The sequence below is a fragment of the Rhinoderma darwinii genome, chromosome 6 (assembly GCF_050947455.1).
Source record: "Rhinoderma darwinii isolate aRhiDar2 chromosome 6, aRhiDar2.hap1, whole genome shotgun sequence".
Taxonomy (NCBI): domain Eukaryota; kingdom Metazoa; phylum Chordata; class Amphibia; order Anura; family Rhinodermatidae; genus Rhinoderma; species Rhinoderma darwinii.
This window is the reverse complement of record NC_134692.1, coordinates 132384231-132401602: the sequence shown is the minus strand read 5'-3', so window position 1 is coordinate 132401602 and position 17372 is coordinate 132384231. Positions and strand designations below refer to the sequence as shown.

The window sequence follows — 17372 nt, the reverse complement described above, 5'->3', positions numbered from 1 at the left end:
TACAACTTATTTCTTTGACTGGAATATGTGGGTTTTGGGGGTCACTGCCCCCCTCTAATTTGTGGCCCCTAGAGAGGAAGTGGTTATAGGAACCTTTTTATGAAAAACTAAACCCAGAGATAATTTGGGCATGGATTATAGACAGGATACAACCAGCCATGAGCCCTCATTGCCAGAATCCTTGTGTCTGAGGGAGCGAAACGATCGGAGGCGACCCGTTACGATCGTTAGGATAAAATGATTGAGGATTTAAATAGAATTAACATTTTTGGTCGTAAATCGCGGCGATATGTCCGCGATAATTTAGGCACATTGAGCAGTTCCGGAGGGAATGGTCTGGTATAGGAGATCGTTCACAACCTTGCCATCTCTTGTTTCGACGAGGCCATTCTGGGTTATTCTGAAACGACGGCGTGAAGACGTTTTTGGAGAGTATAACGGAAACTCCCTCAAAATAATTACCACTTCATTCTGTGGTTATGGATTATTTTTTTTAACCCTTTCATTTCCAGAGGGCGTTACGGAAAAGGGATTTTGCGGGTGTTATAAAGGGACGGGACCCCTTAGATTATTCCCTTGGGTAAATAATATGTCCGCACATTTTTTTTTTTTTGTATTTTTAATTCATTTTTTATTTTTTTTTCCGTCTGATTTCAGGATGACAGTGAAGCTGAAAAGTGGAGAGGAAAGAAAACCAAACCAGAGCGCACCAGAGATTGAAGAGGAGGAAGAAGTAGTGGTGGCGGCTGCAGCAGCGGTGGCGGCAGATGTGGAAGATAAAGGCAAGATAGAAGGGGATCTACTCATCTCAGAGACCCCCGATAAGGACCCTCCAGAGGCCGCGATCCCCGAACAGCCCGCCAAAGTCCAACAGGATCAACACCATTTCTTGAGGTCCAGTGTCCGACCGCACAGCAAGAGACAGAGGAAGGATTCTGGCGGCAATGGAAAAGCCACCAGTGCCAAAAGCAAAGGTATACCTGCAAAATTCTCGGCACCCCTTCATTGATATTTCGGGGTACACCCTATTTTTAGTAACAACATGGCGTCCAATTTTAAAAATCATCTGAGGACGTGATGCAATGGCCTAGCAATAGACGTTGCAGCTGCAACTGGGGTGTAAGCGCGCACAGCCCGCCTGACCGCGGGTGACTAGCGATCTGCTGTATATCTGGACACTTGATATCTCGGTGGGCACAAGTCTATCCTCTGTCTGTCCCTGAGACATGTTCACTGGGATTTCTTACATACGGGAGAGCACATGGTCTAGTAAGAACCTAGATCGTAATAGAGCGCCACCTATTGGTAGTGCATATCATTCATGTTTTTCACATTTTGTACTAGTGTATAAAATCGGGCTTAAAGATAAATAAGAAACAAAAAAAAAAAGTGTACCTTTGTATAAATGGAGTAGAAAATATTTTTTATAAAAATATATTTTTTTATTTTTTTCCAAAAAATCAAACCATTAAGGAATTGGAACAAAATATGGACCGCAGTGTGTTTTTAATGGGGGAAGTGATTAATCGTGTAAATACGTAAATGGTAGCGATTTTTAGCATGTGTTGCATGCGGATTTCGGTGCGGATATAGTCGCTGATTTTACGTATATCGGTTCAGATGGGGCATGCTGCAAGAGAATGGGTTTCGTTAAAATATAAACGGATTTCGCAACCAAAATTCTGCAAAATATATTGAATTATTTTTTTTTTCTATACATGCGCCTCTCCTCTCTGCGGTAGTTGACGGCTGGCTGCTGCGTATCTGCAATCACAGGTTTTTTTTGTTTTTTTTCCTCCATCGCTTATATTTTATAGTTTTGGGTGCGATTCCAGCTCTGGTGATGCCCCCGGCTTATATTACATTCATAGGCAGAATTTTTGAGGAGATTGTATCTTGCGCAGGATCCTGGATGCAGATGAGAGGGCTTCATGTACAATTGTCAGCCCGTGCAATGTGTTGGTCACCCATATATAATATGAAACTGTATTTTTATAATTCATTATCCCATTGTAATCTCCGATAAGAAGTATCCATTACCGTTTATGCGATTCTCTTATTTGTCAGTGTAGCATTGGAATTGGCGAACCTACCCTTCAGATCCGGGCTACATGGCGACTTTTCCTCGCTCGTGAGTCGCAACAAAATAATGACATTAAGGCGACTCTCGTCAGTTCTTCCCTAGGATTTTCTCTGATCTGGAAACCTTGAGGCTGCATCATGCAGGACACAGTAATGTTGTCATTTTCCTGCAACTGGAAGGCAACCACTGGAGCACTTGCTCGATATTTATACGTGGGCACTTGTTTTTACTTGAAATGACCCTAAAAATTTTTTTTTTTTCTGTTTTTGAATTGGGAAGCTGAAGTGCGTGGGGTTCTCGTTTCCTGTATGGAGGTAGTGGCGTGACATCCTTTAGGGATTCTGCAAAACCTCGTCTGTACTAGTCTTCTGGAGGATCCTGGGTGCTGGGTGGACCCGTGGTCCAGATAATGTACAGCACATAAGACCATTATAAGGAACAACCGCACGTCACGGAGCATTAAACTTCTGCGTCAGACTTTGCAGTTTGTACAGCTAAATTATTGCGTATTTCCGTAACCAGTACGGTAGGTTTATTAGTCCGATTTATACCTTGATCCTTTAACTGTGGTCGAAATACAAAACCGGCGACTGATTTCCCATGTACACCGGTTTTCATAGATGCTGTGTTTTAACCAGCAAAATACTAGGAAAGCTTCACTTTTTAGGGGGAAAAGGAAGAAACAATGAAACGCGTTGAAACAAGTGATTTTTCTAGGTGGAGTCTTGGATCGGTTACGTGTAGATGATTACTAATACGCCGCGCCTGTGATGACACAGTGTTGTGTGCTCCGTAGGCTGGGTTCACACAAGCATGTTACGTCCGTAATGGACGGAACGTATTTCGGCCGGCAGTCCCGGACCGAACACAGTGCAGGGAGCCGGGCTCCTAGCATCATAGTTATGTACGACGCTAGGAGTCCCTGCCTCTCCGAGGAACTGCTGTCCCGTACTGAAAACATGATTACAGTACGGGACAGTTGTCTCGCAGCGAGGGAGGGACTCCTAGCGTCGTACATAACTATGATGCTAGGAGCCCGGCTCCCTGCAGTGTGTTCAGTCCGGAACTTGCGGCCGAAATACGTTCCGTACTTTACGGACGTAACATGCTCGTGTGAACCCAGCCTTATCCTACATCCCATTATAGGAGCTTAATGACTTTACAAAAATGACCGCAACTTCCGAAGTATGAAGAAGTCCTCCATTGCTGAACCCTACTCTAGCCTAGAAATACCCTAGTTCTGTGTAAAGTCTCGTGAGACACAATCAGCAGCTTCAATCTAAGGCTGAGTTCACACCTACCTCGTCATTTCTGTTTTTCTGTAAGGTCACAGGAGCAGGAAAATGACGGAGTACCGGCTCCTTGGCACGATGGACACCAATGGTGTCGGACGGACCCCATTGACTTATCATGAGGTCCGTCGTGGTATCTGTCATTTTGACGGGAGGGATAGCGCTGCATGCTGGGTTAATCTTTCAGTCAAATATGATGGATCTCTGACGGAGCCTTCACCGAGATGTGAACAGAGCCTAAGAATGGGCTGTCCAGATGGGGAAAGGTTGTCCTTTAAACTGTTCGATCCTTTGTTACCATTGAAGTCAAATTGTAGACGTGTCTGGCAGCTGCTTATGTCACTCCCTCTGGTCTGAACGAATGTGGTCAACGGGGAGTTTCAGGAAAAAACTTATATGTATAGGCAGATCGACCTATGTAGGACTCTGTGGTTCTCTCTTTCGTTACTGCATCTGTCGTATAATGTCCATTTGGCATGTTCTTATACTGCCCCCATAGTCTGAATTAGACGCCCTTCATCTGCTGGACTATGTGCTGTCAACCATAAGGATTATTCTATAGATTATTTTTTGGTGGCAGGACAATGGTAGTCATGAACTGAAGACCATTTAGTAGGAGAAGAGCAGATTTCTCCATAGTAGGACTTCATAAGGGCCATTCACAAAGTAACTGGATGGGGCTTCATCCTAACTGCAATGCAGGTCCATCAAGGCGACACATTCATTCTGCGTAGAAGGTCCTGAGAGCCATTTTGTATCGCCCCTGTAAAGTGGTCACCTCTTTCTTTACTCCGCGGAGCCTAGAAGAAGACCTGGCCAAGACTGGAAAGTCAAGTCCTCAGTATGTTTTAGGTTGGTCGGAGCCGGTAAAAACTACAATAATTTTGGCAGTGTATTTGTACCAGTCGGACAAACAATCACTTGTTCAAGTCCCCTATGGGAACTAGAAAAAGTGTAAAAAAAAAAAAATTATTAATAAAGTTTTATCAAATGTTCAAAAAAAATAAATTCAAAGTAAAAAAAAAAGACACTCCTTATTCCATTTTTTTTCCTAAAGTAATGTAACATTTTTAAAATAAACATAATTGGTTTCACCATGTCCGTAAGAAAACTATTTTAATATAACGTTCTTTAACCTGCAGGTTGAACGCTGTAGCATAAAGGGTAACTAATGTTACAGAAAACTTCTGACATGTCAGAAGTTTTGATCGGGGGGGAAGTCCGATCACTCAGACACCCACCGATCGCTAAAACGAAATGGTTGAAGCGCTCGGGTTAGCGCTGAGCCGCTTGGTTTCTGATAGTCTTTTCTCGGAAAGCCGAACAGATGGTGTAGAGGCCCATAGACTTTCTATTGAGCCCGTACACCAACTGCTCGGCTTTCCGAGAAAAGCCGATGAGAAACCAAGCGGCTCCGTGCTCACCCGAGCGCTTCTGTCATTTCGTCTTAGCGATCGGTGGGGGTCTCTGTGATCGGACTTCCACCGATCAAAACTTCTTATATGTCACTATAACATGTCAGGAGTTTTTATTTTTTGAAAGTTTAGTTACCCTTTAATGTCAGAATTGCTGTTTTTTTTTAGTCACATTAGCTGTCACCAAAAATTTAATAAATGATCAAAAAGGTGTATGTACCCCAAAATTGTACCCATAAAAACTAAAGCTTGCTGTGCAAAAAAAAAAAAAAGCCCTCCCACTGCTCTATTGACGGAAAAAAATAAATAAATGATGGCTCTTGGAATACGTCGACCCCCCCCCCCCCAAAATCCATTTTTTTTCCCCCCAATTCAGTATCACCGTAATGATAATGACCCACGGAATGAAGTTAACAATTTGATTTTATGTGAATGCCATAAAACGTAGAAAAAAAACAATGGAGATCGCAATTTTTTTTTTGTATGCTTTTTTTTATAATTTTTTTATTTCACCTCGCGAAAAAATATTTTCCAGTACATTTAAAAGGTGGCGTTAAAAAGTACAACTGGTATTGCAATGAACAAGCACTTATACGGCTGTGTCGACAGAAACCTTAAAAAGTTATGGCTTTTGGAAGGTGGTGAGGAAAAAACTAAAGGGAAAAAAAGAAATGGCTTAGGCGGGAAAAGGTTAATACCCGGATAACGCTGGTATATAATGTATTACGTTTTACGAACGTTCTCAACTCCTCCGACAATAATTCCCCCCTCTATTTATTCAAGACGTGGTCCTTGCTCTATTCCGGCTCGGAGTGGCACGTTGTGAGGAGGCGGCGGCTGCCGGAGATGATTGTCTGCGCTCACGACGTTACATTTTACAGTCTAAAAATACCCTCTGACTTCATTCTGCAGTCCCTGTTTTCTACTCCGGTACAAGTTAATAGCACACGTGGGAGACGTCCTCCTGGTGCAGTATTCTCTATAGTCGGAGGGTACACCCATCTTGTTGTGAAGTCTTGAGGTGCGGATGACGCTTCCTTATCAACACTATATGGACAAAAGTATTGGGACACATCTCTTAATCATTGAATTCCGGTGTTCCATTCAGTCCCATTCCCACAGGTGTATGATATTCAGCCCCTCGCCATGCGGTCGCCTTTACAAACATTCGTGATAGAATGGGTCGTAAAGAGATCACTGAATCCCAGCGCGGTCCTGTAATAGGACGTCACCGGTGTAACAAGTTCGTTTCAGGAATGTCTTGCCTCCTAGATATTCCACCATCAACTGGGAGTGATATTTTTGTTCAGGAACCTCTGCCACGAAGCGGAGACCACGTAAAGTTAGAGCGGGGTCGCCGAGTGCGGAGACGCATAGTGCATAGAAGTCGCTAACGCTCTGCTGACTCAGTAATTGCAGAGTATAAACCTCTTCTGGTATTAACATCCGCACAAAAAACGTATGCTGGGATCTTCATGGCATGGGTTTCCATGGCCGAGCAGCTACATGCCAGCCTTACATCACCAAACAATGCCAGGCGTCGGGTGGAGTGGTGTAAAGCCGTCGCCACTGGAATCTGGAGCGGTGGAAACGTGTTCTGTGAAGTGACGCTTCTCTATCTGGCCGTCTAATGGATGAGTCTGGGTTCGGCGGATGCCAGGAGAACGTCACCTGCCTAACTGCATTGTGCTATGGGGATTGTTTTTCAGGGGTCGGCCCCTTAGTTCCAGTGAAGGGAAATCTTAATGCGTCATCACACCAAGACATTTTGGACGATTGTAGCTTCCAACTTTGTGGGAACAGTTTGTGGTTTGTCCCTTTTCTGTTCCGTCATGACTCTGCCCCAGTGCACAAGGTCCATAAAGACATGGCTGGTTGGTTGGTGGAGTTTGGGGTGGAAGAACTTGACTGTCCGCACAGAGCCCTGACCTCAACCCCATCCAACACCTTTGGGATGAACTAGAACAGAGATTGTGAGCCAGGCCCCCTCCCCCAACATCAGTGTCTGACCTCACAAATTCTCTTTTGGATAAATGGGCAAAAAATCCCATAGACACCCCATAATCTTGTAGAAAGTCTTCCCAGAAGAGTGTAAGCTGCTTTAGTTGCAAAGGGGGGGGGGGGGTGGAGGGGGGACCAACTCTATATTAATGTCTATGGATTAAGAATTGGATGTCCTGGGCAGAATTCCCACATCAGCTTGCCCCAGATGTTCTGAAATGAACGCTGACCTCTATCGCTGTTTTTGGGGCTGCCCCATTTTCTGCCAATTTTGGAAAGGAGTTGAAGCCTTTGCATTACAACACTTAGTTAATTTTGTGCCGCTCTCCCCGTCTTGGGCAATTTTTGGCATATTGGACTCAGACGCTCCTCCGTGCGCTTCAAACGCAAAAAAATTACTAATTCTAGTTTCTAGCGCAGCCCGTAAGACCATCCTACAGGAATGGCTTTCACCTCCGGCACCACCCCTGAAAATGTTTTTGGAAAAGCTTTCTCATGGTTTCCGGATGGACTGGGTGGAGGCGACGCTGCACAAACAAACGAGAGTTAAAAATGTTTTTTTTCCTTATGGGAATCCTTTATTGACCCGCTCCCCACCCGTGATAAAACAGAAACGTAACTCCTAGTTTCATTATACCACATGGTATCTTGAACAGTCGGTAGCTGGTGCTCCACCAATTACCCTTGGTTGAACGGTTGTGTAATTGCCTACACTATACTACTCTGATGATTGAGCCTTTCGCCTGCCTATAAGTGACTCGCGAGATCTAAGGTGGACTAGAGTTGAGTATCAACACGCCTCCGCAATGCCTGGTCCTTGTCTTTTTATGGGTTCTTCCGGTTCCTTGGTCCATAATATATCCTGCAAGTAGCATTTTTAGGATTGCTTCCTGCCTTCTCAATCAGGTGTTCACCATCTTGGGGTATCGGGCACACTATACTAGTTCTTTAGAGTAGTGTACCACTGTCTTAACATCTATACCCAGATGTATTCTACCCAGCAGTATAGATAATTATTATGTTTGCTCTACTTTCAGCACTGGACAGTGCCACCCCATCCTCACCTAGCTGCTCCACCGGATTGGCGCCCAGTGCAACAAAAGCATCTGGCCGTAACGTCGCTCCATCCGCCGAGAAGGATGATGGTAATAAGAAGAAGGTGCGGAGGCAGTGGGAGTCCTGGAGCACGGAGGACAAGAACACCTTCTTTGAGGCTCTCTATGAAGTGAGTACAGGTTCAGTAGTGTTTAGAGTAGAACATTTATTCTATTACTCCTTTTTATTGAACTTTTACGCCTAAGCAGAAAGCTGACCAGATGTTTTACATTGGGCATGTCTACTTTTAGAGCAAGCAATCTATCTGATGCCCTCAATGGGCAACTTATATGAGCACGCTAAACAGACCCCACAACTACAGGTAATAGGGGCTCTTACTTGTATTTCCAACACATGTTTGTATCAGAAGAGGAACTGCAATCATCAACCCTCTATGTGAGCTCTCTCGGCTCTGCTCATTCACCAGTTACATAACACTGCTGCCTTTCTGACTATGACCCTATGTATAGTGACAGATCCACTGTAAATTGGAATCCTACCTTAAAGAGGATCTGTCACCAGTCTATTAATGTCCTTTCTCCTAACTAATCTAATAGGCGCTATGATGCTGATAACTACAGTATAAATTGTGTTTGAAAACATTTTATTATTTGCAAAGTTATTTAGCATTTTTCTAAATATGCTAATTTGGCTATACTTGCCATATGGGAGGTGACTCTCTTTCTTTTCACTCTGGGTGGTGTAATATTTTCTGTATGATGCTGTCCAATCCGCATCATACAATTCTCCTCTGCCCAGCCCGGCAACAGCGTGATCGTATAGTATACAGCTTCCATTCCCGACTGGGTTTTCAACTGGTGATACCTCCGGTTGTTTCACAGCTAGAACATTATTAAAATCTTCTCTTTCATATGCCACCAGGATCACTGTTCTAGGTGGTCCACAGCCGGAGATATGGCTATTTGAAGTGATCCCCCCACCCCCCCCCCAGCCTCAGTCTCTCACACTGTGTGAAGCAGCTTCATGCTGATAGGACAGGTCAGAGTCTGTGAGGAGGCTCCACCTCAGGAGAATCGCTGCTGGTGACACCCACTTGTCAAATATAGGCTCATTTACATATTTAGAAAAAAGATCATAACTTTTAAAATAATAAACGTTTTGGGACACGATTTTCACCAGTATTTACAGCCACAGCACCGATTAGATTAGCTAGAATATTGGGCATTACTAAACTAGTGACAGATCCCTTTTAAATGAAGTCGGCCCAGCAATTTGCTGATGACCACGAGTTTGGCCTCTGAAACCCCTGGTGATCAGCTATTATTGTTGGGCGAAGCTGCGGCCAGCATACATGACAGCCATTTAGTACATGGACGGGCCGGATCCTCCAGAGTGGGAGATGCTGATAGACTCTTCACTTAAGCTCATATGGTTGTGGAGGAGGAATCCTGAACAAGGCACCCCCGTTACGAGGTCCATATGCCCTAATAGTTACATTTTGATATGCCAAATACCCCTCCTTTTGTGTTTTTTTTAAAAAAAAATATAGCAAATTTAAATTTCTAAAATTACTCCCGACATATGAAATACAGGAGGGCGTCTCTATCTGTATCTACATAATCTGAAAGACCGGAAGCCCCACCTAGCAAGGTATACACAAAATGACACTGGACCATGAGCACAGAGGTGGTGGTCACCTGGCAGCCACATGGGCTGTTGCTAGGTGACAGCCTCACGTCTCCCAAGTACATGTTCTTATAAATAAAATTATAATGCAACAATATTCAGATAAATGTGAAATAGTGGCAATTACAGTATAGAAAAAAAATTTGCTGAAAGTTTTTACAATTTTTCAAAATTGGTTCCACAAGAAATGTTACCATCTGGCGCTCTATAATGTATAGCATGTATATTCTTTAGCATGGAAAAGATTTTGAAGCCATTCAGAACAACATTGCCCTTAAGTACAAGAAGAAAGCCAAACCGGTCAGCATGGTGAAGAAAAAGGAGCAGGTTCGGCACTTCTACTATAGAACATGGCACAAAATCTCCAAGTACATTGATTTTAACAATGGTGAGTTTCCCCTCTACCCCTTTCTCCGAACATCTTTATTATTGCTGTAATATTGAAAAGGGTCTTTTCAGGATCTTATATTGAGGGTCTATCCTTAGGCCATCAATGTGTGATCAGTAGGGCCCCCACCCCTGAGATCCCCTCCGATAAATAGAATGAAGCAGCCCTCCCGCTTCAGTACATAGTGACATCCATACCTGTGTGGCTGCGTCTGGTACTGCAGATCAGCCCTGTTCACTTGAAAGGGAAAAGCTGCGGTATTATACACAGGCACATACGTATGGCCGTGATGGGGCGGCGGTGCCAGTGCCTCCTTGTTTTTCTGATTGGTCGGAATTTTCCATCGATCACCTATTGATGGCCGGGTATTAATGTAAAATCTGTTTAATTTATATGTGTTAATATCTATATTGCTTTTTACAATAGCCACCTAAATGATGGCATGATCTCTATCCAGTGCTGCATGAAGTCTGTCTTCTTGTGCCATCCTTACCCGGTGTCTTTATTTACTTTGCAGTATTTTCTTGTGGTCTTAAGAAGTCCTCACAGGAGCTTTATGGCCTCATCTGCTATGGAGAACTACGGAAGAAGATCGGTGGTTGTAAGTTTTGTGCTGTATTTAAACACTTTCACGCTTCTGTCACCTTCACCTCAAAAACATCTCCAGAATTCGTCCTTTTCTTACTATGGAAACAGCCAAAACTCTCATTGTCGCTCTGATTCACTCCTAGTCTTGTCTACTGTAACACGTTACTTAATTGTCTTCCCCGCACTAAAGTCTCCCCTCTCCAATCTATCCTGAATGCAGTAGCCAGGCTCCTCTTTCTTACCTACCGTACACTGGACCGCAACACCAATGCCTCTACCCTGTGCCAGTCACTGCACTGGACCGCTACACTAATACCTTTACCCTGTGCCAGTCACTGCACAGACCACTATATCAATGCCTTTACCCTATGCCAGTGACTACTACACTAATGCCTCTACCCTGTGCCAGTCACTGCACTGGTTGCCAATTCCCTTCAGAATAAAATTCAAACTTATTTCTCTCACCCACAAAGCTCTCCACAGTTCTGCACCTCCTTACATCTCCTCCCTCATCTCTGTCTACCAGCCTACACGTGCTCTACGTTCTGCCAACGACCTTAGATTAAAATCCTCTATAATCCGATCCTCCCACTCCTGTCTTCAAGGCTTCTCTTGTGCTGCACCCGTCGTCTGGAATGTGCTACCCCAGACAATCAGATTAATTCCCAATATCCACAGTTTTTTAAAAGTGCCCTGAAAACACATCTATTTAGAGCGGCCTATAACATTCCCTAATCTGACTCCTTTACCCCCTTTTACATTAGTCATCAGCACCTGACCCCCTCATTCAGCAGTCTCCCCCACACTCCTTGCACCCTAATGCACTTCATGTCTGTCATACCCGGATACTGGCGGGTGACGGCTCAGGCAGCTTTATGTGCACTACCCAATGTGTATAAAAGATGGCCGGACCATTGTACTGAACAAGCACTTTTTACATTTTGTGTCTCCCCTATTTCCCCATAGATTGTAATTCCTCTTGTTTTAATTGTTAGTCAGTTTTGTCACTATGTAATGTCAGATATTGTCTGTACGTGAACCCTCTGAATTGTAAAGTCCTGCGGAATATGTTGGCGCTATATATAGATAGATAGATGGATATTATTAAAGAGGGAAAATACCAAGAAATTGTTCTGGTCCTCAAGGCCAAAATTGGCAAAAAAAAAGTTAAGAGTTAAAAGGTTATACATTTTGGACAATCCCTTTTTGTCAGAAGCATTCCCTGATAAGTTGATTACAGGGTGTCTGGTTCCTGTACACCTAATGATCAGCTGTAATCAATGGGAGAACATGGCAGCAAGTGTTCCATTTTCCTACAGCACCACCACAGGAGAATTGAAGCATTACACAGTTCTCAATTAAATTAATGGACTGGCTATATAAAGCACAAACTTGTCGAGTCCTCCAGAGCAAGAGATTCTTCATAGTCGCTCCCTGCTCTGGCGAATGTTTAAGGGTAGGAACACACACGGCGTATTCAGGGTGAATACACTGCATCAAGCTGCGCAGCATATCCGTCCTGAACACCACATGGAATGCCGTCCGAAATCCTGCACCACACTGTGATGTGTTTTTTTCGGGCATAAATTCCGCTGCGTAAATTATCGCACATACTTACCTTTTCCTCCTCTGATGTCCGCTCCGGCCTCCCTGGATGACGTTGCAGACCATGTGTCCGCTGCAGCCTGTAATTGTCTGCAGCAGTCACATGGCCTGCTGCGTCATCCAGGGAGGCCGGACTGGAGAAGAAGCAGGGAACTCTGGGTAAGGATAACTTTTTTTTTTTTTTTTCTTCTTATTTGCGATTTTTGTGGCGGATTCCGCCGAAAATATCGCAACACACACAACTTTGTTGCAGGTTTAAGCACCTCATTCCGCAGCATTCATTGACATGCTGTGGTTGAAGAAACTGCACCACAGGTCAACTTATGTGCGGTTTTTTTCGGCGGCATTTTTCCGCAGTGTGGGGACGAGATTCGTTGAAATCTCACCCACACTGCTGCTACTGTAATACGCTGCAGATTTTACGCAATTCAGTTGCGGAAAATCCGCAGTGTTTACGTTGTGTGTTCCTACCTTTAGGGTTCTGAATGGAGGAGCCCCTCTGTCAGCTCAGAATTACTTAATAGGGTATTTGAAAAAGGGTTTTCGAAACCAGACAACCTCTTTAATGTGTCCGTTCATAAGTTGTCTTCTATTTTATTGCCGGCACTGATATCCCTACCTCTTTTTTGTTTTTGCAGGTATGGATGATAAGAATGCTGCCAAGCTGAATGAGCTGATCCAGTTAGGGTGAGTACGATTCGTGCCCCTTCTGTTTGCACAGGGACAATACATGATAAGATGATGGTAAACTTGGTGGACTCTTAAAGTGTCTGCAAGTCCATACATTGCGGAGTCTTCAGAAATCTCCAAGGAGATGTGGGCTCTGAAAGAACTATTTAACCGAGAATGTTACTAGATCCCAGTAAATTGATATTAAAGGGTAACTAATTGTTCAACAGACTTCTGACATGTCAGAGGTTTTGATTGTGGGGGTCCGACCACTGAGAAACTCACCAATTGTTAAAACGAAGCGTCAGAAGTGCTCTTGTGAGCGCTGAGCCACTTGGTTTCTGTTCGGCTTTTTCCGGAAAGCCAATGTATCGGAGTACGGGCTCATAGACTTACTATTGAGCCCGTACTCCGATACATTGATTTCCGGAAAAAGCCAAACAGAAACTAAGCGGCTGAGCGCTGACCCGAGCGCTTCTGCCGCTTTGTTTTAGCGATTAGTGGGGGTCTCGGACCCCCACCAATCAAGACTTCTGACATGTTACTATGACGTGTCAGAAGTTTGATCGTTTAGTTACACTTTAAATATACCAGTTTATGTAGGCTTTATTAAATACGCATGTATCCCAGTGATAGGTAGCCATTGCGCAACACCTTTTGGCGCCGCTTATCCCAGAGGAAGTTATGGAATCAGACTGTAAAAATCCAAACTTTCCATATTTTATTCTGAAAACCGGTGAATAAAAATGTCTTGCTCTGTCAACAGACATAAGATTATTGGTCTGTCACCTGTGGCTCTGCAGCGTTTTTTCAAACTACGTCCCGGCAGGAGAGTCTGATGCTTTCATGGCATGATGGGACTTGTAGTTCAACAACAGATGGAGAGCCACAGGTGTCATCAGATGGTGGTTGTTATTCCAATGCTTACATCCCTCTTCAGCGTGTCGGATCTAGCAGTCATCCAGGTATAAATGTCATGTGCCCTTTAAATACTATGTTGGTTCAGATTTATATTTCGCTGTTGTGGTCATCGTTCACAGGGCGACCACAGTGCGATACAAAGGCAGGAACCTGCGGATCAAGGCTCCGATGTGCAGAGCATTGAAGAAACTCTGTGACCCTGAAGGAAAGACGGGTACATATGCTTTGTTTCTGTGCATTTGTTGCATTTAGTCAGTGTTAGGCTATGTTCACACGCTTACTAAATAATGTCTGAATATACGGAGCTGTTTTCAAGGGAAAACCGCTCCTGATTTTCAGACACTTTTTTTTTTTAGCAACTCGCGTTTTTCATTGCGTTTTTTACGGACATTTTTGGAGCTGTTTTTCTATAGAGTCAATGAAAAACGGCTCAAGAAGTGACATGCACTTATTTTTCACAGGCGTTTTTTTTACGCGGCCGTTTTTCACAACGGCCGCGTAAAAAAAAAAAACGCCCCGTCGTAACAGAACGCATTTTTTCCCATTGAAATCAATGGGCAGAAGTTTGGAGGCGTTCTGCTTCCGTTTTTTTTTTTTTGGGCCGTTTACGACCTGAAAAACGGCCGGAAATAAGCCGTGTGCACATACCCTTACTATGTGTGTTTTCGTGTATTAGATTGTTTGACCTCCTGTGTCATTGACTGAAACTTAATACTGTCAAACATTTATGTTTCAAAGTAATTTATTAAAATTACAACAGACGTTGGATATACAATATGCAGTTTACACATTCAAATGGTAACGCAGGAAGTCAATAGACGATATCCAACAGGGTATAGTATTTGAAACGAAAAACAATATAAAACTTAAACAGTATAAACATGATGTCTATGATATAAGAAGCATACTGATAATAAACCTATGCATAGAATGGTATAAAATCACATAGTTAAATATATAGACATCCTCAGTGTATTCCAAATCACAAAGTCTTAATGATAACCAAAGCAAAGAATAAGTATAGGGACCCGAGCCTCCTCCACCGCACACAGAGAACATTATAGTGCTAAATAATGAGGCTTGGGGCCGCCATAGTTTGTGCCCATGGAGACCAGACCGTATCAAAGTCTGCTACATTATCATGTCTAACAGTGTTGAGTTTTTCATAAACCAAGATTTTATTCATACGTTTTTTTTTTACCGCCGTTAAGGTCGTCTCCAGTTTTGTGCAATATGTATGCGAGCTGACATCCTAAAGAGTTGAAGCAATTTAAAGGTGGGGTAAGAAAGACCATTTGGTTTAACCCCTAGTAAACAAACCTCAGGGGTTAGCGCTATGTGTGTATCCAACACTGAGTTAGCAAGTGTCACAATCTTCCTCCAAAAGCGTTTGACTTTCTGAAAAGTCCACCACGTGTGCAGATGAGTGCCGGGGTCCGCACACCCTCTAAAGCATGTGTCGGGAATATCCGGATACATGGGGTCTATTCTGGTCGGTACCATATGGAGTCTATGTAGTAACTTGAGAGAGGTCTCCATCAGGTCTCCTGTAAACTCCCCTTACTAGCAGTCGTGCAAATAAAACCCCATTGCTCTCCAAGTTGTATCGCCAGCTCTGCCTCCCATTTGACCATGAATGGCAATTTGCCTCCGGTAGGTGGACAGTTTAATTTAGAATATATAAAAGATCATGATCCCGGTAAGTTAGCTCTAAAGAGACATAGGGATTCCATAGGTGCTAAGTCTAACTTAGGTGAAGCAGAGGGGATATTTCTCCAAAAATGCAAAATCTGTTGAGCACGGAAAAATTCAGTAGATGGCGGGTGAAACGTAATATTAAAACCATGGAAATTTGATGACTCCATCTCAAGGACAAAGTCTCTGTCGGTCAACAAGTTATTGTCTATCCACCAGCTAAAGGAGTGTGGGTTTAAAGGTACGGAGAATCTTCCATTCGTTTTGTTCAGATACATGACAGACCTTGATATACGTGGACGTTTATAACGCCATATAAACCTGAAGATAGATTTTTGGAAAGAGTCAATATCTTGTTTAGGAACTGGAGATAGGTAAAGTTCTAAATAAGTATAACAATCTTGGTCATGTGACCATTTTGTCGCAATGTATGCGTCCAATCCAAGATTAAAAACGGTGAGTCCCGCTTTTCAAAGTCCCTCCTAAGCGAAGATAACATTGGTGGATAGTTAACCTTATATAGAGATTGTATGGACATCGTTAACCTAATCCCAAGGTAAGCAATGTAAGCATCGCAGTGCTTAAATCCAAAGTTCAGGTTCCGATTTAGTGCCATTTATTTTTAGACCTGATATTCGACCAAATTGATCCAAAAGGCCAGTTATATTAGGTAGCGGGAGTAAGGGTTTAGTAAGTCATCGGCAAATAGATTTAATTTATATTGTTTCCCGCCAATTTCTGGACCAGAGATATTAGTATTATCCCATATAGCTATAGCTAATGGCTTTATTGCTAACTCAAATAAGGCGGGGAGAGGGGGGACCCCTGTCTTTTTCCTCTAAATATTTTGACAGGTTTGGTATGACGAGAAGGAATTTTCAGAGTAGCAGTGGGGGAAGACTAGAGGGCAGTGACAGCGGAAAGTAAGGAACCCCTGATGCCCATGGTATTTAAAGTGTGTAGGTGATAAGGCCAGGACAAACTATCGAATGCCTTCTCTATGTCAAGGGCGAGAGCTATAATGGGGGTAGTAGTTCTTTTTGCATAGTGGAACACATTCAAGATCTTCTGAACATGATCTGCTGCTTGCCTGCCTGGTATAAAACTAACTTGATCCCTATTCACCAAACAGGGGAGTACTGTCAAAAATGTAAAAGTATTGACCTAAGGAAGGGAGATCCCCCTTAAAATCTGCCTAAGTTTAATGTGGATGTTGCTGCAGATTTCCCCCCCATTGCGTTCCTGTGCTACATGTGGTAACCCCATCCACTAGCACGGTCGTGTCATTTGTCGTGGCTTTTTGGTGTGGAATATGCAATAAATTCACTATGTCTGAGTGTTTTACAGACCTACCTGTAAGTATTAGGGAATGTCCGCCTCCAAATATGTTCCCATTATCAGAACAGGAGGGTTACATTTATATATTGGGAGAACTGGAAGAAGTCTTGATTCGCTCTCACCTAGTCATCCCCCACCTGCACAATACAGGCTGCCATGAATAGCACCAGCATTCTGCTACTAAATTTGCAGAGCAGTTTTTTCCCCCCTGCCTGATTATAACAACATTGTTCTGGTTATGTTAGGCAATTGCTGTTTATGGAGTTTCTTAATGGTTGATGTTTCCCAAAGGCAAACCTACACTGTGTAATACTGGCCCTCCTATATCAGATGGCGTTTCATAACCCCATCCTTCTATAGCGGAGAAAAATCTGCGCGGAATTGAGGGCATGCTATGGATTTGATCATTTGCAGCTTGTCAATTCTGTTGCGTATTTTCAACAGGAATTTCACCATAAAAATCACAGAAAAAGGCCATAGTTACTGACGCAAGGGCCGGTTCAACACCAGTTCCCAACAGGATACAGACAAGCCACGATGCTACATAGAGGGAGATTGCAAAGGTGCAAAATACTGATGAAGAGTTACTCCCTACTCCTCCAATATATGAGGGGGGCGGCTGCTTATTGTTATCA

At 43.4% G+C, this 17372-nt stretch overlaps 1 protein-coding gene across 3 annotated transcripts in view; it reads left to right on the top strand.

Moving 5' to 3' along the window:
• Window positions 1–17372, top strand: part of CRAMP1 (cramped chromatin regulator 1) — a 41477-nt gene that overhangs the window by 2501 nt on the left and 21604 nt on the right. For all 3 annotated transcript variants that reach the window (XM_075830381.1, XM_075830380.1, XM_075830379.1), the window contains exons 2-7: window positions 658–974; window positions 7829–8016; window positions 9768–9921; window positions 10439–10522; window positions 12753–12801; window positions 13824–13918. In XM_075830381.1, coding sequence (XP_075686496.1) covers window positions 659–974; window positions 7829–8016; window positions 9768–9921; window positions 10439–10522; window positions 12753–12801; window positions 13824–13918 — 886 coding nt within the window. In that variant the 5' untranslated portion in view covers window position 658. The remainder of the gene's footprint in view (window positions 1–657; window positions 975–7828; window positions 8017–9767; window positions 9922–10438; window positions 10523–12752; window positions 12802–13823; window positions 13919–17372) is intronic.